At 45.1% G+C, this 26,310-nt stretch overlaps 1 protein-coding gene across 1 annotated transcript in view; it reads left to right on the top strand.

Annotated features, from left to right (window-relative positions):
* Positions 1-794: 794 nt before the first annotated feature.
* The window catches only part of LOC115308335 (venom metalloproteinase antarease-like TtrivMP_A), a 39,956-nt gene continuing 14,440 nt past the window's right edge, over positions 795-26,310 (top strand). Inside the window, exons 1-7 of the mRNA XM_042293399.1 lie at positions 795-855; positions 2,476-2,648; positions 14,635-14,727; positions 18,410-18,536; positions 19,770-19,897; positions 21,840-21,908; positions 21,991-22,139. Coding sequence (XP_042149333.1) covers positions 795-855; positions 2,476-2,648; positions 14,635-14,727; positions 18,410-18,536; positions 19,770-19,897; positions 21,840-21,908; positions 21,991-22,139 — 800 coding nt within the window. The remainder of the gene's footprint in view (positions 856-2,475; positions 2,649-14,634; positions 14,728-18,409; positions 18,537-19,769; positions 19,898-21,839; positions 21,909-21,990; positions 22,140-26,310) is intronic.

Genomic DNA, 26,310 nt, shown 5'->3' with positions numbered 1-26,310 from the left:
CTATCACCCTTCAGGTGATACACTGCTGACCATGCCGCTAAGGTAGGAAGTCCAGGAACGCTCTCGAATTCCGAGAGAAGCGAGCGATCGCTACACCTGCTCTAGTCCACCATGACTGAGCGGACAGCAACAGAAGAGATCGTACACACGCGCTCCGTTCAACTAAAACACGAAATATATACTGAGATTGAATTAAATGCATTCGTCCAATATTGAGCTTATATTACAGTCCACTAATGATATAAGTTGTAACCGGTCCCTGGCACTTTCTCGCGGCAGAACCCTTTCTTTCCAGCAGCGCTACGTTGCGGCTTGAAATCAACAACAGAAAACGCAGCAGGAGGAACGACTACACAAAGAGCATTGAGACAGATACGACAACCTAATGACGTCAGTCGTCAATGCACACATCACGGAAAAGGGACGCAAATTTTAACGTATCGTTTTCACACGCGTTACAACAATATAGCCATTCACTTTCAGCGTATTTCTCAGTTTTAGAAAATCACGGAATTTCCGCACTTTTACTGTATTGCTTTTGTTAAAGGTGCACTGCTCCACGTGCCGTTTCCAGACGTCACATCGCAGAACGCATCCACGCTCTTTTTACTGACGTCATAACCGTACGAAAAGATCTAGAGGTGCGTAACGTAAACAGATGTCAGCCACCCTACGTACGCACCTGCTATTCGTTTAAAAATGGCGATGAAATAAACGCGTTTCACGGTCTAGTATGTCCATATATATAACACTTACTGGATGGACGATCTGCATTCAGCAAATACTTTAAGAAGATGTTTGCAATCTTTCAGTGCGCGCTCCTCTCGGGGCTGCTTATACGCGTCACCGATTCTGGTAAGTGCGTGTCCTAGTAGTCACGACAATACCTCACCCCTTGCGTTCACTTACTAATGCAAAACGTAGTTTAACTTCCTCGAACGCTTGGTCCGTTGTTGTTTCGACACCCAGCCTAGACTCACACGCCCGCCGATTGTAGGTGCCACAAATACTGAGAACATCAAAACGTATTTAATGTAAGCGTCTTGTTCGAAAATCGCGCACCTTGCCACCATGGAGTCTGTTAGAATTCACCACATTAACAGGTAGCCAAAACTGGCACCTCATGACGAAGCACATCTCGGCAATTAATATGGCGTCTTCCCGTTTTTCCCTTTGTTTCTGATGCTTCGCAACGACATCCAACTAGATTACTGTCACGCTATAGTCACTGTTTGCTTAAGAAACGCAGAGCGTGGCGAATCTGGAGCATCTCGTCATCTCTCCGCAGCCAATCAGATGTCTGCATTAGCCGATAAAAACGCAGGAGAACCATTCACGAGGCGAGAAGCCTCGACATAATATGCAAAGCCCCGCGTTTCATAGGCTGTCAGTGACTTCCCATTTAGAAACATTGCGATCCGTGCATGAATAGGCATATCAGAAGCGGGCCACACAAGTTTTTCAAGGGAATATTCGAGGTAACAAAAGACAATCGCGAGTTAGCACAGAGGCAACATCATTAAAACACTCAGTAGGGAAACTCGCCCTTGAAACCGGTGCTGCTCGCGTTACCGGGTCCAAACTAAATACAATTACAGTGGCGTCCTTTAGCGGCGAGTTGCTTTATATAGCTACTGGGAGACGGCTCCACCGGCCCTTGCACGACTAAACCTGAACCGATGCCTACAGCCATGCACTTCTCGGAGCAGCCGCTGCAGAGGAAATGGCAGCGTTAGGATCGCATTTAGTTCGGTTCTCGATTACGGACTGGAACCGCTTTTTCAAAGCAGGACTCTATGGCAGTTTCCCAACTGAGTTTTAGTACGTCGCGCAGAGGGCTCTCACCAAGAATATTCCCGTAGCATACGAGTTGCTATTATCTTGTTTTCATGACAACCCGTCGATTTGTTTAAGCGAAATGCATGTTTCACAAAAGACAAAGCGTACAGTTTCCTGAGCGAAATTTTTCGATGCAATATCTTAAATACCACACATATCTGGGATCCAGCTTCGTGTATTTTTGGGAGCAAACTCTAAAAGGTTGTGCCTTGTCGTTCGTAGACGAATAATAGCTCGAAACGAAGACCTTTCCATCAAGGGCTTTGCGGTGCGGCGGTCAGTCTTATCTCAGTACTAAAAGTACTGGAACAAATCATACCGGATGTATTCTTAATTGTTGCCTATTTTATGATTTGCATCATCCTTGAAAAATGTGCAAACACTTTTAGACTTATGTTTGTTGTCTCATGTATGGACCATTTTGTCTTTCGATGCATGAGAGATACAAATAGCATTAAACAGTTATTCAACTACAAAAATCAGTAACAGATTTATAAAAAAAGAAACGGTACTTTTGAGCACTTTCTGAAAATTACACTAATTTTGATTTTAACACTTCCGAAATTAGAATGCAACGAAGATATATACTGGCAGCGCACTTAATACTAATGAAATACGCTTTTATGCCAAACACAGCTCCTTCGCCTGGCATAGTCGTCTATCCAAGGCTTCTTGAGGCAAGAGGACTCGATGCTGAAAAAATGCTGTACATTCAAGACGATATTGTTCTAAGGCTACAAAAGACTTCAATACTCTCGGAAAATATTGTGTTTAGGGAAAACGTTGACGGAACAAGAGTCGACCAAATTGTAAGTTTTCAATTCAGAGATAGAACCCCAAAAATACCAACTTTTTTTTTTCTTTTTTTTTTTCAGGACGAATTTTTTTTTTTTTTTTTTGAAGTACAAATGAGACAAATTTACTTGCTTTTTATAGTCACTCACAGATTGAGAACAAAAGAGCGTGTCTTTCCAACGGAGAGTTTCCAGCAGGAGCTCCATGCCTTCTATTTTGCAAGGTGGTTAGTTGGACGAATTGGTAATAATTGAACATGTCTTCGCTTGTCTCTTCTCTCTTCTGTGTTCCTTTCTATGTGTGCGCTATTTTAACCATGTTCTATTGTGCTTTGGCTTTATGTGCGCCAAGGTTGCACGGAGAAAGTTCGTGCTAGAGGACTTCTCACCTTGTCAGTAACTATAATTGCCGTTTTCATCTTGTCCGTGACTATAGCTGCACTATTCTTTGCGACGCAGGAGCAGCCCGCTAAGTATCTTAAAAATGCAACTGATAACACGACAGTCTTTTTTATGTTTTATCTTATAGGTATACGTATATTGCGGTCTGCCAGGTGATTTCTTCGACGACACCTGAAGAATAAAATGCGTTTATAATCAGTGTGTCGAACCGAAAAAAATACGGGTTTGGTTACGGTTCAGGTTCAGGTAAATTAATTTTGTTCCGGTTCAGTTCCGGTTCGATTAATTCGATCCGCGAACCGGTTCGCAAACCGGTTCGGGGCGCTGAACCGGTTCGCGAACCGGTTCGGAAATTATAAATGACAAATTGCAACATCAAAATAAATTACAAATAAAACATCTGAAATCAGCACATACGAAACGGGATACATCGTAGTGTAAGGCTCAGGGATTTTTACCAGGAATGGTTTCTTTATCTGCACTCAAAGGTTACCTAACCGACGTTTATGCATTCGGACTTCATCTAATTGGGTCCGACGCAGTAGCTGTAAAATCCGCGACCTCCTTACAAACCCACTTACAAGTAGGACTCGCTAACTCCCCGCCACCTCGGCGTGTAAGCAATTGAAGGAACAGTGGGGAGAAAATACAGCTTTCTTTATTTGAACTAGCCTTCGGTAACTCAAATTAGACCCTTAAAGAAGTTTTCATTAAACAAGATACGGAATATGAAAAACACTTCACCGAACGCAACGCCAGAAGGACGTAATAGGATAAATATTAAAATAGAAGAGTTCGCTGTCTCACAAATATGTTAGCTTCTAAGTGCCTATACGAAACCGGATGCATTATTATCAAACTCCACAGCCTTTTCTTTTCTCATTCCGATGGAAGCAAGCTTCAAGAACTCGCGCGATCTAGAAACGTGTTATGAAATGAGCACACAGCAGCATTTAGGATTTACGAGATTGAAAAAAAAATGAAATCCCGTGACGCGATGTTTTTTTTTTTTTTTTTTTTTGCACAGCGTTTTAATTATTTTTTTTTTCGTGCAAGCCGCGACCAGCGCAATACTGGTTCCTATGTCAAGATTCATAGATGCAGCGTTTGTCAAGATTCATGGATGCAGCGTTTATATTCCTAAGATTGAGTGGAGAAGAAAAATATGTAAGCGAGGTGTGTGTCAGTTGACGGCACTTAAAAAACAAATGGCATTGATAGCACATTCATTGTCAACAGCGCGTGGCCGAACCGTTTTGACATGAGCCGGTAACCGCTATTTTTTTTCCGGTTCAGTTCCCGTTCGGGTTCATCGCGATAACAATATAACGGTTCGGGTTCGGGTTCAGTTCCGGAAAAAATACCGGTTCGGTTCCGGTTTTCGGTTCGGTTCGGTTCCGGTTCGACACCCTGGTTTATATAAACTGATACACACTAAGACTTTTATACAAATGAGGCCTCTAAGTAACTGCCGGTCAAGAAACAGCCGCCCGTGGATCCCCTCACTCATTACAGCAGCCCCCGGAATCACCGTCATTAGTTTTCCACCTAGTGCGGTACTCTGGTCGTTTTTTTACCTACCCAAAAGGAATTGCGTTTCCTAACTACCCGGACTTTAGTCTTCACGGTATGCTATTTATTTTTTTTTCGAAATTCAAAATAGAAGTTCAGAAAACCGTAAAAGAAGATGATGCAGAAGCCAAGATTCAAATTTCCGCGCGCTCTCCAGTGCTGTGACGTCCCAAATGGTGCAGACTTTCGGGTCGCGCAGGTAGTCTTAACCAGAGTATGTCGAGCGTTTTTTGCGTGCTTCTCAATGAATCAGTTAACAAGCACTCTTTTCCCACCATCAAACGTCTTGTAATTAGTTGGGAACATGGCTTGCTGCCTACTTTGTACCATTTCTGTCGTCACAATTCAATGCTGCCAGTAAGGGCTCCCGGTTTGAGAAATACGATGAAAACTAAATTCGAAAATGCAATAACTTCGCGAAATGTTTTTCTTTTAACACAATAGTTGGGGAACTTGTACAGCCTTGTCTATCGATGTGTTGAGCCAATTTCTAGGCAAATCAGCGTCCATGAAAAAATAGCCGGAGTTCCCCTTTGACTTGTTTTGGTTTTACATTTTTTTAAACATAAATTGTGTTTATAGGTTGAATTTATTTTAATAGAGTTACATATGAGAGTGACTAAAAAGAATTACATGAATGCCAAGGCAACATAACGCATACACAAACTATATCAGGATATAGAAGATGCCCATTATACATGGTCATACAAAATTATACCTAGGAATACCTAATCGTAACGAGATAAATTTATCTAGCGGCTCAGTAGAAATCCAACCCGGAACCGTGTAATACGCAGCCCGAAACATTTGCTGGGCGACACGAGGAGGAAGTGAAATTGAGCGCAAGCAGCTGGACAAAGTACGCTGCAAAAAGCCGAAAAAAAAAAATTCTTTTTTCGTTGTTTTTTTGTTTAGAGCTTTGACTGGCAGCAACCTTTGTGCAGGGCAGTGCACCGCCAAGTGGCCTGGCGGTGTTCGCTTTCTTGAAAGGTCATGTTCTCTTGCTCTACCCTTCGGGCATCTGCCGGTCTGGCCAATGTAAACGCGCCCACACGTTGTCGGAATCTGATAAACCACCGACGCGGCGCATCCCACGTATTTGTTGAAATGCTTTCGATGGGCCAGCTGCACAAAGATCACACTACGCACAAAAAACACCATTCACACTACTGGACTTACAACTGTTTAATGTTCCTATTTTTTTTTTTTATTTTGTCGAGTGAAAAATAATTTCTCTTTTTATTTTTTTATCGCTTAATTCATAATATATTTCTATCTTTTAAGCTGCTTTACAATTTCTGCTTTTTTGGAGATGAGGTAGTTGCGGTTTCTTCTTTCTTTTATCCTTGCCCGGATACCCTGGCCCCCCCGCAGGAACGCTTCCTTCTTCTGGCGGAGTGCAACTGAAGGAGCGCGGACACATTTTTCCCTCTTGTCCTTGATGACAAGGGACTATTGCAATTCGAGTGCGAGTTGGTTTCTATTTCTTCCCACAATGTCAACTCAACGCCTCTTGTTGCATGCGTAACTCGCTTCTCTTTAGTTATTAGTTCTTGGGCAAAGGCTTCAAAACTTGCTAGAGGTTGAGAACAGAAATGGCGCATCGATATGAGTGGCTACTTTCTTCGAATTGCTGAAGAGCCTATGGATGTAAGGATGACGGCGACACCTTTTTATTGTTTTGAACAGGGGCAGCAGTATAAGTACTTTTTAACTTCGTTACTCGGCTGTAAGGACGTCCGAACAATCTCATGTCAGCACGTGCACTGCTTAATTCCTAAATGCGCGGGACAGTAACCTCGCGGTTATACTTCTGTCACATTCGTCTGGGGCGCGCACGCCACCGAGAAAATGCCGCCCCCAAGTAAACGCCACTGCGTAGGTCCACCACATGACGCAGTACCAGGCGAACGCGAAGCATCCCGCCGTGCGACGGACTCGGTGCGGTCAGTGCAAGGGCAAAACATGAACGGGTGGACGATAAAAAATATCCGCAAGAGTGGGGCGGTGGCTCGCGCCAACTAGCGAGAAATGAAAGTAACAAATTTTCTTTCAAGTGGATGGTTCAAGTATGTACATGTTACACCAAAAATTCGCCCGCCAACGGAAAAACAAAAGCACCTGGACTATGAAACAGAGCGTTTACACATATGCTATTTTATTGCCGGACTGGTGACCAGCGATAGGCACACGTCTGATGTGAACATCAACAGAGGCGAGGGCACGCAGGGGTTAAACGAAAAACAAGAAATTTAATTAGGCGATAAAAAGCCGCGCGCGGCGGCAACACGACAAAGTCATCAAAACGAAATGCTAACACGCGTTACTCCAACAACACACTCACAAACCTTCGAACAGCGGGGCCGCAAAAAAAAAAAAAAAAAAGACATCACTCAATTTTTGACACAACGCCAAACAACTCACCGCTCGCGGCACAAACTGCAGCCGGGAAACAAGTTCGCCGGTGCAAAGAAGACGAAAGTTCCGAAAAGGGAAAGTCCCCACTGCGGGACCCAAACTCACCGACGTCTTGAATCAGACGAACGACAAAAGCTTCACGTGCCCGGCGTGGTGGACTGGTTGCTCGGTGGCCGACGCAACGCCAGCACCGCACACACACACTTCCCGAAAAGGGAAAAACCGACGCCCGTCCTCACTGCTGGAATCGCAGCTAGAGCAGAGGGATTGAGGGAAAGAAGATAGCTGCGCCGATATCACGTTCTCTCGAGCTGCGGGCCGCCATGTTTTGCGAGGCGAGGAAGGAAGACCGACGACGACGAGGCGAGAGAGAGAGAGAACAGGTGCCGAAGGAAGCGGAGAGCGTTAACTCAAGTTCGCAGTGCGAGGACCTGCATGGTCTCCTTCCACGCGCCCCATGAAGTCCCTGGAGAACGTAGTGCAGCGGCACCGACACTACCAAGCGACCGTGACGCGTCCGTCCGTGCGGTGCGGTACGCCCAAGACGAATGTGGCATTTCTTTTATTCTATACCACGGATTGTCGCCACAGGATTCCCCCCCCCCCCCCCCCCCCCACAAGAATCAAACATGGTATGCTGCATTCTGAAAGAAAGGAACTTGAGTGTTCATGCAGGGGCAATAGTGTGGACACTTGGCGAGGAAGTCGGCAAGAAATTTGGCGGCTATGATTGGCTGGCGCCAAGGTCAAGGACGGCGTTGGCCAATCACGGCCATCGGATTTCTATCCGACTTCTTTGCCAAGAGTCCAGATTAGGGCCCCAGGTCGGGGTGTCGGTGGTGCGTCAGAAGGACGCCAGTTTATCGCGTTGAGTTGTTTCTTGGGGCTACCACCCCGACCCAGGCAAAGTCAGAGCACCGCCTATAAAGCTCTCATCTGGAGGGTGATGTTGAGATCGTGAATTAAATATGCCACGAAACGGTGGTTGGTGGGTCGAGCAGGAACATGTGGTCATCTGGAGACGGTTGTTGAATCAGTGCTGTTCATAACGGCGGATTTTATGCCGTTAGCCGATACATTTTCCTGGCGACCGTTGATCTCCAGCGTGAAAATCTTCGTGGTGCGTGCCAAGACCTTGTGAGGACCATCGTAAGGTGGAGAAAGACACTTTTTTATGGCGTCTTTGAGTGGGAAAGCATGGCTGCAAGTGGAGAGGTCTTGTCTGGAGAAAACTTTAAGTTGCGCTGGTTCACGGGGTATTAGAGGTTGTAAACTAGGCATCACATTTCGTAATTCGTTGTGATTGTGATGAAAGAAGAGAATGTTGATGTTTTTTGATATGGAGAAAAAGAGTTCTCTCGTTAAATCGAAGACATGGCACCGAAACGTGACAGCGCGTCCGCAGCTGTATTCTGTGGTTCTTGATGGTGACCAAGGTCGACGGTGAATTGCAAAATGTCCTCCAGACGGCGAATTTCTCGTGCAGAGTACACACAGTGGTTATCTTTAAATGCATGTCAGTCGCTTGTGGTCGGTGAGGATGTGCAGTTCTGTTTCTTTCGAAAAAGTAGGGGTAATGCCTCTGAGTTAAATATGTAGCCAGCATCCCTCGCACCGAATGTACTGTGGCAAGTTTCTGGCGGCTTTAGCTTCTGTGAAAAAAAACCAAACCACTCTGGGATTTCAATCGCCATCTAAATGCTGTTGTAGCACTGCGCAAACTACAGTATCCGCGATATCAGCCACGCAGCGAGTGATAAAATTTGGCACCGGGTGTGCAAGAAATGTTGCACTTGACAGGGCTTCTTTTACTGATTCGAATGCTGAGTCAACCTGCTCGTCCAAAAGAAGTGGTGTTTAAAGACCTTTCGTTGTCTTTAAAAGCTCTGTTAATGGTTCAACATGGTGGCGCAGTGAGGTATGAACCTGCCGTTTAAATTCAACAGGCCTAGAAATTCCTGAAACTTCCCAAGAGAAGACGACTGACGGAATTCGCGAATGATTTCAACTTTTTCAGAAAGGAATATGATTCCTTAATTGGGGTGTGATGTGGTGGCCTAGAAACACCAGGTCGTCTACACCGTACATGGATTTGCTCGGCTTGACAACATCGCCGGCTTGCTGGACTCGGTTGAATAGTAGATGAAGGTGTTGCTCGTGTTCAACCGTGGTTGTGCTGGCTACGAGGATGTCTTCGAATTAGGCGAAGATAAAATGGAGTCTTCTGGTGACCTCATCGATGAATCTTTGAAATGTCTAAGTCAAATATTTGATGTCGAAAAGTATTCGGATATACTAAAAAAAGGCCGGATGGGGTGGTGATTGTTGTCTTAGGAATGTCTTGAAGCGCTGCCAGAGTTTGGTGATAGACGTTCCACAAGTCTGCTCTCCACGCCATACGGACCGCCGTACTCACCCTCAAGCCGTCAAAGTGTCGGTTTGCCTATGACGAACTGAAGTTCCTAGGTCACGTGGTTAGTAACGAAGGCATTCGCCCAGACCCAGACAAGACTCGCGCCGTCGCAGCATTTCCAGCGCCAAGAGACAAGAAGGCCGTGCGAAGGTTACTTGGGCTCTGTGCCTACTATCGGCGCTTTGTTCGGGATTTCGCAAGGATTTCCGCACCGCTTACAAACCTCACGAAGGACGCCGAGAAGTTCAAATGGGCAGAAGAGCAGCAGCAGGCATTCAACGAGCTGAAGCGACGACTGCAGACTCCTTCTTTTCTTGGACATTTCGACCAGGATGCGGAAACCGAGATTCACACGGACGCAAGTAACGCAGGACTTGGCGCTGTACTGGTTCAAGTACAAGAAGGCACCGAACGAGTCATCGCCTATGCAAGTCGGACATTGTCCAAGGTAGAGAGAAATTACTCCACGACTGAGAAAGAGTGCCTGCGGTCGTCTGGGCAATCACGAAGTTTCGTCCGTACTTATAGGGGAGCCCGTTCCGCGTAGTCACGAACCACCACTCGCTCTGCTGGCTTGCGAACCTCAAGGACCCGTCCGGACGCCTCGCGCGATGGAGTCTTCGACTACAAGAGTTCAACATGACCGTGGTCTACAAGTCAGGCCGCAAGCACAGCGACGCCGACTTCCTGTCCAGAGTTCCCGTCGAAACACCTTCCGGCAGCAGCGACGACGATGACGACGAGTATTTCCTGGGCGCAGTAAACACCGACGACATGGCCCGTCGTCAGACTTGGACGTAGTTCAACTACTCTACTCAAACTACTGTAGTTTAACTACTTTTTCGAGTAACTTGGTAACTTTCAATTACAACTCTATTTAGGTAATTAGTAGTTTAATTTAATTACTTTTTTCAGGTAACTTCTACCCAAATTACTAACTACTTTCGAAATTATATAGTGCTAATTTTGCCCATCACAAAAGTTTGAGCGCAGAAATGAATAAGACGCCGCCAGATAAAGTGGCATTCCCGAACAAGGGGCCCCCTTGTTCGGGAAGGCGTCCTTGGGCCAAGGTGGCCACGAGCAGCTAAAGCATAACACCAGCACGCACGAACGCAGGAAGAGATGCTTAACAAGCCTTGGTCGGGTATTGACCTAATCCGGTAATGCACGCAGGCGCCACGTTTCCAGCTGCCACCGTGAAAGACGGGGACACATCGAGAGTTGTTGTTGTTTTCGTGTCGTTTTTCTTTAGTGAGTTCTGACTCAAGCGGTCTGGGGGTTCCACGGGCGAAGCCACTGGAATGACCTCGCAGCTGGGCGCCTGCTCCCATGGTCGCCTTGTCGTCAGCGCATACGCCTTTGCAAAGCCGGACTCCCCCGCGCACAAACCCTGGCACGGATAATCCGTTCATGGGGGCACGTTCCCGCTTCCAGCTGCAACTGTATACGAGCGACGATGCTTGTTCAAGTAATCCTTCGCGTCCTTCCGACCATCCATGCCTAGGAGACCGCCTCTTTGTTAAAAAAGATTTACTTGTCAGGCGTGTCAGGCGCATCAGAATATTGTAGTCCCCGGCGGGGATTGCGAGTTACCCTTGGGAGATCATTTTGTTGGACCTGGCGTCAACCAAGTCCAACAAACCAAAACCATTTTTTTTCAGTAGCGTAGCACTAGCACTACAACGGGACGCGCAGTCGTCCGGATGATCTCATCGTCGTGGCGCGAGACTGGAACCCTTGACGGTCAGGTGCACTCGCTCAGCGTCCTCTCAGAACGACGTCGGAATAAAGAGGGGCCAGTCATAACAATCTCAACTTGACGAAGAAAAAAGAAAAAAAGGAGGAAAGTTTGTTATAAAAGACGCTCTACCCGAGGCAAACCTCAGATGTTTCGTCATGGACACCTAAGATGCCGACACTCGCTTACCCGACCCTTCACAGCCTGTTTCTCAAATTCAATGCTGCCGTTCCATCCAGCCCGTCGGTGGAACGTCTATTTACCTTGGCTGGGGACGTCCTTAGAAGGAAAAGGGGAAAACTCTCATATCAAGAACTTTGAAAGTTAATTGCTTCTGCGAGCGAATAAACTATTTTGGCGAAAACGCAAGCCATAAATAGACTGCATTTATTTTAGGCCTCGCAGGGTTTTTCATTGATCAAAACTGCTGTTTATTCTGCTTCCACAAAAAGATAAAAAAGTAACTTCGAAAGTAACTTCAAAGTAACTCGCTACTTTTTACAGTAGTTAGTAGTTTACTCAATTACTATTACAATTGCGTAATTTCTACTCTACTCCAATTACTTTTGGCGTCGATACTCAGTAACTTAACTTAACTACCTTTTTTGAGTAATTTGTACATGTATGCCCGTCGTCAACGAGACGATCCTGAGGTGCGCGCACTAATAGAGCACCTGGAAGGGCGCGGGAGTGCAATGCCACGTGTTTTTTCACGAGCGTTGCCGACCTTCGCCACTAGGCAAGGTGTACTCTACAAAGAAAGCTAAATTGCAGGAATAACAAAAGGTGCGTCGCCCCCAGGAATTGAACCCTGGCTTTTCGCGTGGCAGGCAAATACGATAACCGTTAGGCCACGCGCGCGCTGCCTACTTGGCCAGCTGCGCGCGCTGCAATATGATATTACTATTGGATTCATTGGCAAAAAGTCAGGGCAATTGAAGTTGGGGTACACAGAAACATCGGTGGAAGAAAAAGATTGTATAAATATATCGTTTAGAAATGATGCACACTCATCTTGACCTACTGGTTCCCCATCTGCGTTTGTAAGCTTCTGGTCACCGTGGTTATAATTAGGTTTGATTAAGTTCCAAAAGTGGCGAACATTTGTAGATAAAATTGTGCGCAACGTATTAGTAAAAGAATTGCGTTTTACTTCTAATACTACACGTTTATATTCCTGCTCGGTGCAATGATAGGCGTTAAAATGACTATCTTGTTTTGAAAGTTCGGCTGCACGAAATAGGTGTTTCTTTTTATTGGAAAGTTGTTTAAGTCTGGTGTTGTACCAAGGGGAATTACTTGTGGATCATAATATGCGAAGAGGAATATATGTGCTCATTAGATAATTAACTTTGTTTCGAAACAGACACCAATTTTCATCTACAGAGTGTTCAAAGAAATTTTCCACAAAGTAACTCAGAAATTCACACAGTTCACTATTTATAGCCGTAAATTGAGCTTTTCCGTAATCTCGAATCTGTTTAACTATTTTCGGGGAATGAATTGTGGTAATATTTAAGGTAAAATGCAGCAATAAATGATCACCAAAACCAGGTAGATAGGTAATAGGGGAACCAAGGTCGGCGAAGGTTGACAGTACAAGATCTAACACTGAGGCACAGGAAGGCGTAATTCTGGTGGGGCGAGACACTAGCTGAGAGAAATTGTAGTCCGAACATAATTTGAGGAATTTGTCACTGTCAGGAGAAAAAGGGCTTGCGTAAGCTGTTTCCGCCGACCACACAATATTTGGATAGTTAAAATAACCCTGAAGGATGAAGTTTGGTGTGGGAGATCGCAAAGTCACTGTACTGTTTACGTCATGAAGTTTGTCCAGAAATCTATGTGTGCGTCTGCGAAAGTTGACTGTGAGCCCGAAGTGGTCAAGAAAATCAGCGCCTAAGATGGCCGGTTAGAGGTCCGCAATGATGAGTACCCACCTGAACGTTCGCCTTAGCCCACTGTCAATTGGCAGGGAACGTTAGCCGTAGGTGGATATTGCGGAACTGTTGACATCCCGAAAATACGAATTTGCTGGTTGTAGCTTTCGACCATAATGAGGGCGCCACAGTCTGGTCAAAGCTTCAGCGCAGCAGGCCTATGACAAAGCGTAGCTCCCTGAGTGATCTCGCGACGCTACAGGGCGAATCATAACGCGCCAATGGATAGCGCAGCGGGCCAGTGGCATAACGACTGTGCAAAACAGTTAAACTATAGCGTGGTGGGTACAATTAACCCCCTCCCCCTCGCGATTACTTCAGTTGTCACAAAAAGCTCTTCAAAATCCAAGATCACTAGGACTCCAAAACGGATTTAGACTAGTGTGGACAATGCAATTAACGCAAAGGCGCAAGCGAGCTGGACAAGAATTAAGAAAATAATCCCTGTAAAAGAGTAACAAAGGACGAACCAAAATCTTGAAGGAGAGCTAGGAGACTTGTGCGCGAATGAAAGAAATGCTCCTGGACCTGGTATCGAACCAGGGACCTCTCCATTTCCAGCGGAGCGCTCCACCAACTGAGCTAACCAGGAGTTAGACGTCGGTAGAGCAAACGGGTTTTTTCAGCTGCTACCAGTGAAACACCAACAAGGGTGAACGGCCTGCATTTCAAGGTTATGGTAATAATACAATTAATGCAAAGGGGTAAGCTATTGCTGGCCAAGAATGAAGAAAATAATCCCTGGAGAGGGGAAACACAGGACAAACACAAATCTCCAAACACAGCTAAATGACTGGTTCGCGACCGAAAAAATATATCTGGTCCTGGTAATAAACCAGTTAGTGTTTGGAGATTTGTGTTTTCCCTTTGTCCCCCTTGTTCTTCTTTTCCAGGGGTTATTTTCGACACCCTTGTCAAGCTCGCTTGCACCTTTGCATGAATTCTATATCATCATAAACTTAAAATGCAGGCTGTTCACTCTTGCTGGTGCTAGACTGGTGGCAGCTGATAAAACAGGTTTGCTCTGCAGACGTCTAACTCCTAGTTAGCTCAGTTGGTAGAGCGCTCCGCTGCAAACGGAGAGGTCCCTGGTTTGATAACAGGAACACGTGGATTTCTTCGGTCACGCACTAGTCACGTAGCCATGTTTGGAGATTTGTGTTTATCGTTTATCCCTCCTCTTCCCCTTCTCCAGGGAATATTTTCTTCATTCTTTAAACCAGTCTTAACAGTTTTCATAAACTAGGAGACGCCATGAGTGTGTAATGTGTCCAACGCGTTCCAAATCAATTAACGCTCCCCTGCTGATTTTATGTTGAAGTTTTTCTGTGCTGTTTTCACCGCACTCAAGCGCAAAGTAGCCCAACTGTATGTCATGTTAACGAATAAGTTGGCTTTGCTACGACCATACGAACTGTTTAAAATGTTCATAAAGGAGACCACCTATTTTTTTTTTAAATAGGTGTGTGCTTTATTACAATATGTGCACTATGTTCCTTTTAATATGTTTTTCAGATGGACGGAAAGGAGCTTGAAGCAAACATCTATCATGATAGAAATCGAATGGCGTCAGTGAACATAGAAGAAACGAACGGCGGTGTCAAAGTGGTATGTAAAACACTGTTCTTTCTCTGCACCTCCCGTTTAAAACTCACTCAGCACAGAGAGTGTGCCTTACAGGTTACAAAAAGAAGATTATGCATTTAATAAGAAAATCACGTGTCCCCACCCCCCAAAAAAAAACAACAACAACAACAACAAATGACATTATTGTAGATGTAAGCCAATAAGAGATTAAAGACATCATAGTTGGTGTAGATGTGATCAATATTCATATCTAAATGAGAAATCAGCCATCACGAAGATTATTATGAAGCCAAAATATTTCGCACTTTTTTGTTGTTTGTATTTTCCTGTCGGTAAGTTGAACACAGTAATAATAACATTTTTGTTATTCTTCTTGCTAGTGGAAAGTATGAATCAGTATTTCTTCTAAATTATTTATTACACTAAACCCTTTCATAAAGGTTACATTGTTCGCATTAAAAAAGAAGGGACAGACATGTCAAGCCTGAGAGGGATCGGAAATAATTTTACTTTTAATTACGTTCAAGATAAGGCAAATAAAGAATGCTTAAAATAATGGTCAAATGTCGGCTTCGCCCGGCAAAACAGTCTATTAACCTTGTAAATACAGGGTTTTGTATTAGCGCCACTAAAATCTAAGAAATACAAAAACTTCTGTGTTTTTTTAGCTTAGGCGTTGATTTGATGGTCATGGAGGCTATGTGAAATATAATAATTAATTGACTAACCTAAATAGTTTACTAAACTTGTTTTTATTTGTTTAATTTTTAAGCATAATATAATTTGACAATTGATGCATTACCTCATTATAGTTTAGGCGTGTCCTAAAATTATTATTTATCAAATGAAAGACGTTTCTAAATCTCTGTAATGCGAAAATAGAGCGCAGCTCTTGAGGAGGAGAAAGAGAGCTTATGCCCCTCCTCCTCTTTCTCCTCCATCCACTCCTCTCCCCTCCTCCTCCAATTCAGTTTCCCCGCTAAACTTAGATAGGGGAAATGACGTCATATTACTTGGTGTTATGTCACATATGAGCAAATTCAGTTCTTCCACTAGATTTAGCGGGGAAAATGACGTCACGCAACCTAAACATCAATTCATTTCCCCGCTAAATTTAGCGGGAAATTGAATTGGTGTAGAGGTGACGTGACGTCATTTTCCCACTAAATCTCGTGACGTCAATTTTCTCGCTAAATTTAGTGCGGTTACGCCGACGCCTACGCCGCGAAACACGGAAACGGGCGCCTAAGAGCTGCCCTCAAATTTACAGTGAGGCTACGGGGAGAGCAATATCGCCCTTGTATACGGTTTGAAACCGAAACTCGGCGAACAAAGCCAGCAAAGCCCACTCGTGGCGTCAATGCCTCTGCTCTTGGCTTGCCTGGCACTCCTGACGTCATTCGAAGCGCAGACACGCGAAATGCGGAGCCGGCGAAGAATGAAAGAATCGAAATTACGGGCTCGCTTAGCCGGCTCAAATTCGGTTTCAAGCCGTGCAGACCCGTGACATTTCTTGCCCCGCACGCCTACCACGAACCAAAACCAAAGTTTTAGTCCACGGCTAAACTAATGATGTGGAGAGTCAATTCTTCAACTACATTGTGACCCTTCAAGTCAAAAATTTAAAATATTAATTATCCCTTTTTATTTAATTTCCTAAGTCTATTGCAGGCTTCTTTTTTTTTTTGATATTCTGGTTCTTCCAAATTTCCCCCCCCAGTATAAATAAAACACACGCCCGTGGCATGAAACTAAATTCCCCATATTATGTCTTCGTATCCTGGCACTATTCTGGAGTAATTTAATAAATGCTATTGGAGATACAAATAAGACGTACATGGAAGGGGGTTCCGATATTGAGATACTGTACAAGCCCATCAAATGAGCATCACAACCTGAAGAAATATTACCTATCCATGTTTCCTGAAGACGTGTTGCGAATGTGATATGGAAAAAGCTTTGCTCACTAAGAAAAACATTTCCCACATTATCGAAAAAGTTATTTTCTATTTACTACGACCATTTTATAAAAGCTTGACCAAACATGTCACACATGAAACCTTTGACATGCTATGTCCAGCACGAAAATAACTTACCGCTTTATGTCTCTATATTTCGTGTGTATCTTAGCTTTTTATGCATATATTGCTGCGGTGATTATGACATATATTATATTTTACAATGAACGAGAGGTTAAAAGATGGCGGTTCTGCGAGCCCCCGAAGCGCTGCTGCCCCTTCTTCCTCGATCAGCCGAGCTCAAACTTCCTTCTCATCCTCGTATCAATATGTAGACAGAAATAATATTGCAAATACATTGAACTTTGACGGCATCGGTACAGACCCTGGAACATTTCTGGCTTCCTTCCAGTCAGTCATTTAATCGTATAATATGGTCCAAAAAGCCCTAGTTCCCCACTAAATGTATTAGTTTTGAGTTTATTTAAAATATTCAGAAGGTGAAAGTAAGAGGTAAAAATTGAAAGCCGTTTACAACTCCGTGTAACGCCGAATTAGAGCGCAGCTCTTGGGGAGGAGAAGAGGAACGGTATTGAGGGGAAGGTATATCCTTCCTCCTTCCTCCTCACCTCCTCATCCTGTCTGCTACTGCTCCCTCCGAGTGGCGTCGCCGTCGCCTCACGAGGGTCATGTGACCTCACGGGGGTCACGTGACGATGATGATGCGGATGCCAATGACGTCATCAGTGACATCACTGATGACGTCATCAGGGACGATGACGATCACAATGCGGATGCCAATGACGTCATCAGTGACGTCACGGGTCCCATAATGCACTGCGCGGTTACGCCCACGGCGACGGCGACGTCGACGCCGCTCAAGCCGGAAACGGGCGCCTAAGAGCTGCGGTCTAATATATTCTCTTATCAGCCCATTTGATCATTAAAAATTCGAGAAGGAACTAAAGACAGCTTACGTGTAAGAATGCGAAAGCATTCGTTACACGCAGCGCATTCCTACAAGCTCGCGCCACGTCTTCCTTTTTCGCACTGCACTCCGGCGGTGACATCGCGGCGCCCACCCACCCCCCCCCCCCCTCTCCCCTCGGCTTCACGGCTTCCATGGCAATGCATCTGCGTTGCTTTATTTTTCTTAGTGCTTTATTCTTTTTTTTATGCGCTTCTTTTTTTTTTTTTTTTTTTTTTTTTGAGCGACCCCAGTGGCTTGCGTGACGAACCATCTGATACGACGCGTCGCAGCCGTTTCGAGAGTTTATTCGTTGTTTCGCTCTATAGACTACAGACTTCGCTCTATGGGACAGGGTAATTTAGGTGCCGTCTTTCGCGGCTTCAAAAGCTGATAACGCCTGTTCGCTTCATAAGACCAGTTAATGCTTTCGCATTAAAAACATATTGTTCCAGATAGTGCACAGAAAACAATTTTTCACCTCGTTGTGACTCGCGATGTGGGCTTCGTGGTCAGTCAAAGTAAGACATTTTAAGTTGCACGACCAGAATCCTGACACTGGAAAATGATTATTTTTGTCCAGTATATTGATCCAGCTTGCCTGCGTCTTTTCCCTGCTTTTACCTACCTACATTCCCATCTGTCTCTTGGTTCGTCGCGTCTCATAATTTTTGGCTGCGCCTATGACAGAACTTGTATTGAGTTTGGTAGGCGGCAGCTTATTACTGCGATCGCGCATCTCTTAACATTTTTTTTGTTCTACATATTTTTGTTGCAGAAAGGAATCCTAAGTGATACGCTGCGAATCGCACCCCTGGATATCGGTGCTCGATCTGAAGACAGTCCTATTCCCCACGAGATATTTCAAGTAGAACAGCGTGCTGGTATTAGAGGTAATTTCAAAGGTAATCTTTTTTTCTAAATATTTTGAATCAAGCGTTGATAGATTAGTTGAAACGATCGAGAACTTTATATCGAAACTTAATGTTATAATTACACTGCGTATAATTCCTTTGTAAATTCTGTCAAAATAACAAATATCACCCGAAAATATTTTTATAAGAAGCGAGTTCTTTCCCTGTGTTACGGAAAGTGCAAACGGATTGAGTTTCTGAGAGTGAAATTCGCTGATTACTTCCCTCAAGATTGCCTGAAAATAAAAAAATAAATAAATAAACGATAACAGTGAACTTTCCGAGGTTATGGGGGTGGAATCCTGGTCCGGGTGGTGCTCGCCCGATGACAACCCCGGGGAAGTTGATAAAATAAAATAAAAATAAAGCGTTGTTCGATCCCGCTGAACTCATTAAGACGTTGGTGCTTCTCAGTGGCAAGTGTGGCCGCGTTTATTACGAAACAAAACAATATGAACTCAACAGTGAGTTAAAATCCCAAAGTTAAACCCCACACTTTTGCCCCAGTCTCCCAAAATCGAATCCAATCCAATTCCAAAGAATTCTCTGGGCACTCTATTTGTAGTTTCATAGGGACCTCCTTTCTCTTCTGGGACCGACCAAACCAGATTTTTTCTAGAGTAATTGCCTGCAATGTTTCCGGTCTGGTTGCCGCCAACAGCTAAATTATTACATCGGGCAAAAAGCGACAATTAGACAATAAGCGGAGAAACGCTGTATACACAGGCATACTCGGTTAAAAGCCACGAGCAGTTTTAAGCACGGGCTGTCCCAGGGATCTGTCTGTGCAGCCTCCCGAAACACGAGACGACTCCTAACAACCGTGAGGGAAGCGCTCCCACCTCGCGACCACTATGCCCCGCAACTGCTCCCTCAAAAACGCCGACACCAACATAGAAAGATAAAAAAAATTCCAATGCAACTATAAAAAACTCAACTTTTCTAAAAAAATACCTTACTTGTTTAACAAGATTTCTACAAACTTAACAATAACTTTGCAGTGCATCATTGAAACTTGGCTTTCAGTTTTGGTTATCTTTGGGTTATGTTCCCTGCGGAAGATTGCATGAGCTGATAGAAACAACTTTGTAATTTTATCGATATTAAAGATAAATGGTATCATTAAGTTAAAAACATATTTCTCCACGATTTTTTTTTTGTATTTCACGATTAGCATTATACTGAAAGGTACGTTTTATGGTATTTCAACGTTTCTCCTTACAGTTGGTCCAGAAATGAAAAGCAGCAAAACTTTTTTTGCGGAACTGAAAATTGTGGTTGACGATGATCACCAAAGTGCCTTCAAAACTCGTCAAGAATTAGTCCAATATTTTGCCCTCTGCATGAAGCTGGTAATATTGTTTTTCATTATAAAAATAACAAAAAACAATCAGGCGAACTGGTGAACTTTCAACATGTTGAAAATCCGAGACACGTGTGGGTGTGTTGTCCATTTTTTTTCTAAGCTTCGTGTTTTTGAAATGTGTTTTTCTTTATAGATTTCCGAATGCATGGGGTTTTCCAATTTGTTACAAACAACGATCAAATAATTGACGAGAACAGAAACTGTAAACTTTTTTATTCAATTTTTTTTTGTATATATGTTAAGTTCGGTGTATTATCGTAGACATAATGTTTTATGTTTTGGACCCACAAGTACAAAAAAAAAAAAGAGCGACACACCCTTAGGAAGAAAGGATCTATATACTCCATAATAAAGGAAGAAACGATATTGTTCCCTTTGTTCCTGTAGAGGCAAAGCAACATTCGTCCCTGCAATCGGGAAAGCAAAACTCCACCCTCGTCTGCATCTCAACATGGCGGCCCGTATCGACTGAATCGAGTCCAATAAGGGTTAACAACGACCCCAAGATTGTCGGTTTTGACACGGAACGCTGCCGCGAATCACTCGGAAATATTTTGCATAGCTCTCGGACCGGAAAATGCGTCGCGCTAAAGGCGGTCCTTCAAAACCAGCTAAACAATATAGAAAAAAAAAAGTCAGCCATTTTGAATTTATTTGATGCTTTCTGAGCGAGAGGAGCAGCGAATTAAAAACACAAGACAAGTTTTTCACACACTCTATTTCTTGCCAAAGCCGGCTTCCTACGCCAGCAAGGAAACTTAGGGTTTCAAACGCAGCCTCTCATTCGCGTTTTGAAAACTGTGATGACAAACCCAGTCATTGGAAGCCCGGCCACTTGTTGCACTTCATGTCTTACCTTTGCCATTCCCTGTGTCAGAATTCCTACGTTAGCACCGCACATCGTGTAGGAGTATGAAACCATTCGCGAAACCAAAGGTTGCTTTCGAAACAGCAAATTCAATGCAGCCTCCCTTGCTCATTGCACGGGTCAGTAGAGATCGCGAAGCGTGAAAGGCTCCCCACTAGATGATAGATTTAAGCCGAGTAAAGGAGTAATTACAAATATCTAGGCTAGGTGGCGCTAGCTACCGCCAGGTACCACTGAAATAATAGGTCGGATATATATATATATATATATATATATATATCCGTAATTACAAGTAATTACAAATATTACGAGTAATTACAAATATCTAGGCTAGGTGGCGCTAGCTACCGCCAGGTACCACTGAAATAATAGGTCGGATATATATATATATATATATATATATATATTAATTGACTTCCTTTAAGAAACTGAAAGCCCAAATTCTGTATAGACAGAATATTACTGACCTCTTTTCGAAATATTGCTTTAAAATATTTTTGTAGAAACGATAGAGAAACGACTGACTAAAGTTTACAGAAAATTTACTGCCCCTGATATATATATATATATATATATATATATATATATATATATATTATCGTCCGCAACTATATATTGCGCTCGAGGCAACTTCATCACACACAGACACACGTGCACTTCGCGTACAACTACATACGATAGCATCAACGGAACCGGTCATACATAGCAAGAGCATACACATACACAGTACATACAAACATCAATATGATCGCGGACTATATCCTCATTATTGAATCCGCACATTTCGCTTCCGCCTTTAATACTGGGCGTTTTGAAGGTTAAGATCTATTCGATAATTACGCAAACAAAGATGTGTCTAGTATGAATATATTTGCTTAGCAATGTCATTCCTCAAAAGGTATTTTGAACGGCCTATGGAATTAATCTCATAGGAAGAAGTAAACTTCCATCTATTCGCGTTTCATTTCAATTGACTTTTCTCAAGAAACGGAAAGCCCAAACTCATAGACAAAATATTATTGACCTCTTTTCTAAATATTGCTTTAAAATATTTTTTTAGGTAAACATTCGTTACGAAGACACTTCAAATCCAAGAGTTCAGTTTCTACTCACTACCGTTGAAGTAGCGGTACGTCCTCTTTGCTGTAAAATATATGTCATTTCAATATAGAAGTGACTGACTAAAATTTACAAAAACATTTGTTTCCTAGAAGAGTGATTTTGCAGAGGTGTTTACTGCCCCTGACGTGGACTGCCCAGGCCGGTCTCTGAAAAGATACATGGACCCAGTCTTGATGATTAATAAAACTGCAAACGTTTATGGGAAGAGTGACGAGGATGTTACTGTTTTTGTTACATCGTAAGTAACTCCAAGTCCCTAGCACACAAAAATTTACATCTCTAGACAAAGTCCTCAAATACAAACTATGCGAATTATTTACGTTTCTACCTACCGGTGAAATTAGCCGGCTGTGCTAGCATTTGATACGGGGTCATAACAAAAAAGTGAAGTGTCTTGCTGTCGTTGTTTGTTTCCCGCAACGTAATCATATGACTGGCGCAGAAGAGCCATTATTTAAAGGGGTCAATGTCATATTCTTTTTATTATCCGAACCCATTGAAAACGATGCCTGGACATTACCATCTTGGGAACTCAGTATTTGTGAAGTTTAAAATCAATTCTCCAAAGCCCGATTTTAAGTTCCCGCACGGTCCGCGCCAGCGCAGTGACCTCAAAGATTGAGTCGTCCTGCAACTCGAGTCTCTCTCACGCCTCCGAACCATCACTACACAAAGTCTCGTGTTCGCCTGCGTCCCGCGATCAAATGCTCTTCTCCGTGCATGCCGCCTATCGCAGTGAGCAGACGACGCTTAACTTTTGAGTTTAAAGTTCTTTTAGTGCCCTTTCGACGATCTAAAACTCTTTGAAATGGTGTGAGGTCGAAGATAACCGCAGTGGACATTTGTGTGCGACTTGAGCGGCCACGTCGCACCGGTTTTGCCTGAAACGCTGCCCCGCGGAGTCACAACAGGAACTACGGTACACTCACACCAAATCCATTTGTTTTGACCGTTTGGCGTTTTATTGTTGTTGTTTCGTTATGTTTTTTCGTAGTTTGAGAGGCCGTCGGGCTCCTGAAAAAGAGAACTTCGTCCGATTCCCCGACCCACCGATCATCCTCAGTGCTACATCTGCCGAGCGCCGCCAACGCCGCCATATTTTCTAGGGAGGATAAAAAGCCAGAAGGGGCGACTTCACTCCGGACTCCGAATTTCGGTGTTTCAGAAAAAAAAAAGAAAAAAAGGCTATAGTATAGTGCGTTCGCAATTGATTTAAAAACCATGTTTTTCGAATGCCGTTAGTACTTATTATAGAAGTGTCACTTACAAATTTTACAAATATAATAATTTTTGCGCCACAAATAAAAAGAAGCAAGGAGTTAAAAAAGTGAAAGCCGTTTACAAATCCCTGTAACGCCGAATTGGAGCGCAGCTCTTGAGGAGGAGGAGTGAAGGGTACTAAGGGTAGACCCCTCCCCCTTCTCCTCCTCCTCCCCTCATTCTTTAGTATGCTCCGTGGGGGGGGTCACGTGACCTCGGGGGGGGGGGGGGGGTGTCACGTGACTTCGGGGAGGGGGTCACGTGACCTCGGGGAGGCGTGACCTGGTGGTCACCTCAAGGTCACGTGACCCCCAAGGTGACCCCCACGTGACCTTGGGGGTCACGTGACCTGGAGGGGTCACGTGACCTCGGGGGTCACGTGACCCCCGAGGTCACGAGGTCACGTGACCCCTCCAAGGTCACGTGACCTCGGGGGTCACGTGACCTCAGAGGGGTCACGTGACCTCAGAGGGGTCACGTGACCTGGGGGGTCACGTGGGGGTCACCTTGGGGTCACGTGACCTTGAGATGACCTTGGAAGGGGTCACGTGACCTTGGGGAGGAGACCACGTGACCTCGGGGGTCACGTGACCTCAGAGGGGTCACGTGACCTTCAAAGGGTCACGTGGGGTCATCTTGGGGTCACGTGACCTTGAGATGACCTTGGAAGGGGTCACGTGACCTCGAGGGGTCACGTGACCTTGAGGACCTTGGGAGGGGTCACGTGACCCCCAAGGTCACGTGACCTTAGGGGTCACGAGGGGTCACGTGACCTTGGGGGTCACGTGACCTTGGGATGACCTTGGTTACGCCGACGCCGACGGCGACGGCGACGCCGCTCAAGCCGGGAACGGGCCCCTAAGAGCTGCGCTCTAAAAGAGGAACCGCCCCCCGCCCCCCCCCCCCCCCCCGCCACCAAAAAAAAAATTTTTACCCTGTGTATGTGTGCGTTTTTTTTTTGTTTTGTTTCTATAACAACAATTTGCATCGTATTGGACAACAACAAGAAATCCGACCTTCGGGGTGTAAGTGCCCCGATGCAAGTTGTAGTAATTTTTTTTTCGCTTTTCGGATCAGTTTTTTACCTCCTTGCTTATTTTTATTTGTGACGTCAAAATTATAAAACTTTGAAGCTTTTGTAAGCGGCATCTCTATATTCATTAATCGCGGCATTCGTAAATCATGTTCTTCCAAACCGCTATGGAATTCTCGTCCGGTGTGTTACCCGGTTTCATACAAAACGCCTAGGCGGACTACGGTGCGCTCTCGCGCCTTTACCGCTCATTGAGTCACCCTGCTCCGAAATGACACCTTAGCGGCACCGACGTCACACCTCAGCTGTCTCTTTGTTTCACCTTACGGATTCCGTAGGTTTTTATGATTTCTTTAATACAAAAGCATGAACTGTCCCGTGGAGCGGAGCCGGCGTTGTCCGTAACCACGACAAGCGGCAGAGAAATTCCTACCGCGGAACGGCTCTTAAAATGGCTGCGACGCGGCCGGCGCGCCGGATGGTTCCAAGGAACGCCACCCCACAGAGCGGCGCTGCTGCCCCGTGCCGCCGCCGCAGCGCACGCCCGCCGCCCCCCAGAAAAGAATCCGGCCAGCCGGCGTCCGCAGAGGTTGCCCCGCTGGCCTCTGCAGAGGATAGCGGGGCGCGCAGCTTGTAAGAATACGCCGTGCATAGACCAGTGTCCGCGCCAATTCCAGGGCGCCGTCATGTTTATCTACGCTCGCGCCACCAGGCGGAGAGAACTGGCAGGCAGGAGGGGGGCTGCGTTGGCGGCGTTGCTTTGGGGAGCTGGATGTGGCAGGCTGTCTGAATGCACCGGCACATCGTGAACGATGTCTTCACCAGAAGCCTCCGCGACCCGTTCTTCAACAGATAAGATGTCGTGAACATTCGAGAACCCATCTCGATCAAGAAAACAAGAGAAAACCTTTCTTTTCTTAAATGTTCTCGGTGTCTGCTGACCCTTGACATCCGCGTTTCAGTCCGGGTTCATTGCGTAGTAAATATTTCGCTACCGCTTTCTTGTAGCTTTCAAATGCTTGATTGTTGGCTTCTTGTATACGACATTACATTCCTGGCACGCTTGAGACCGAGTTTCGCGATCTGCTTGCCTTTCTGCGGCAGCGCGGCTCTGCCGAGGTGAAATAAGTGGGAGGCGTTCACTTGACCGAACGCCGTTTTAGCGAATGAAAACGAGACCACGACGTTTCATCGAATGACTAGCGAATGGGTCTAGTTACATAGACAGCTCGGATTAGCTTCCTTTTGTAATGTGGCGCCTTGTCTGCCGCTGCGAAGCGGCGTAAACGAGGGCTCCGAGTACGCTAGCACGCGTCCCCCCCCCCCCCCCCCACACACACACACACAAACAAACACACACTGCGAGCGTCTGGGTTCGAAACTATGAATTGCCAGTTCTAAAGGATGGTACTTACTTGAAGTGAGAGCTGGAATTCTACGAGGTACCAGGAGACATTTATTATCAGGCAACGAAGCACGGTGCCTGTGGGGGCGGAGTCTAGGAGCGCTACTGATTAATATTGTGACAGGCGATCAGTTATGATAGCAGACGAAACTTCGACTCGTTTGTTCAGAAGTTCGCGGTGATATTTTATTAGCCCTAGTTACAACACACCAAGGATGTTAGGCAGTGAAATTCACATCACGCAGGCTCGTCCGTCGTAGTCAAATGAGCGCAGTCGACGATGAGGTGTAATGAGCTACTAAGCTTCACAAGGAAAATGCGCGTGAGAAAGAGTTTTGAGGAAGTCCAAAATACCGATCCAGCAGACGCTCGTACGTACGTTTACTCCGGACTTCACGAACCCGACGGCGCAAGATCAAAGAGCACCGCCGCCATCGCCACCCGGTTTTCTCTGCACTTTGCGCAACGACGGCACTGCAACGGAGGACACTCGCCTCGGCGTTAACAATCCGTGAAATAGATTAATTTCCCACTCTTGAAGCCATTCCAAATGATAAATGAAAATACCTCGGCGTTGTTGAACATCTGACGACACAACCAACACAACTGTGCCGCTGGCTGCGTGAGCCTGACACAACTGTGCCGAGCGCCTGCTCGGCACCGTTGTTGCTCGTGAAGGCCTGCTTATTTGTAGTTGAGACGATGATTCCA

This window comes from Ixodes scapularis, unplaced genomic scaffold, assembly GCF_016920785.2.
Source record: "Ixodes scapularis isolate PalLabHiFi unplaced genomic scaffold, ASM1692078v2 PGA_scaffold4__175_contigs__length_147842914, whole genome shotgun sequence".
NCBI classification, from domain to species: domain Eukaryota; kingdom Metazoa; phylum Arthropoda; class Arachnida; order Ixodida; family Ixodidae; genus Ixodes; species Ixodes scapularis.
The sequence above is the reverse complement of the archived record's forward strand: the minus strand, read 5'-3'. Positions and strand labels throughout refer to the sequence as shown.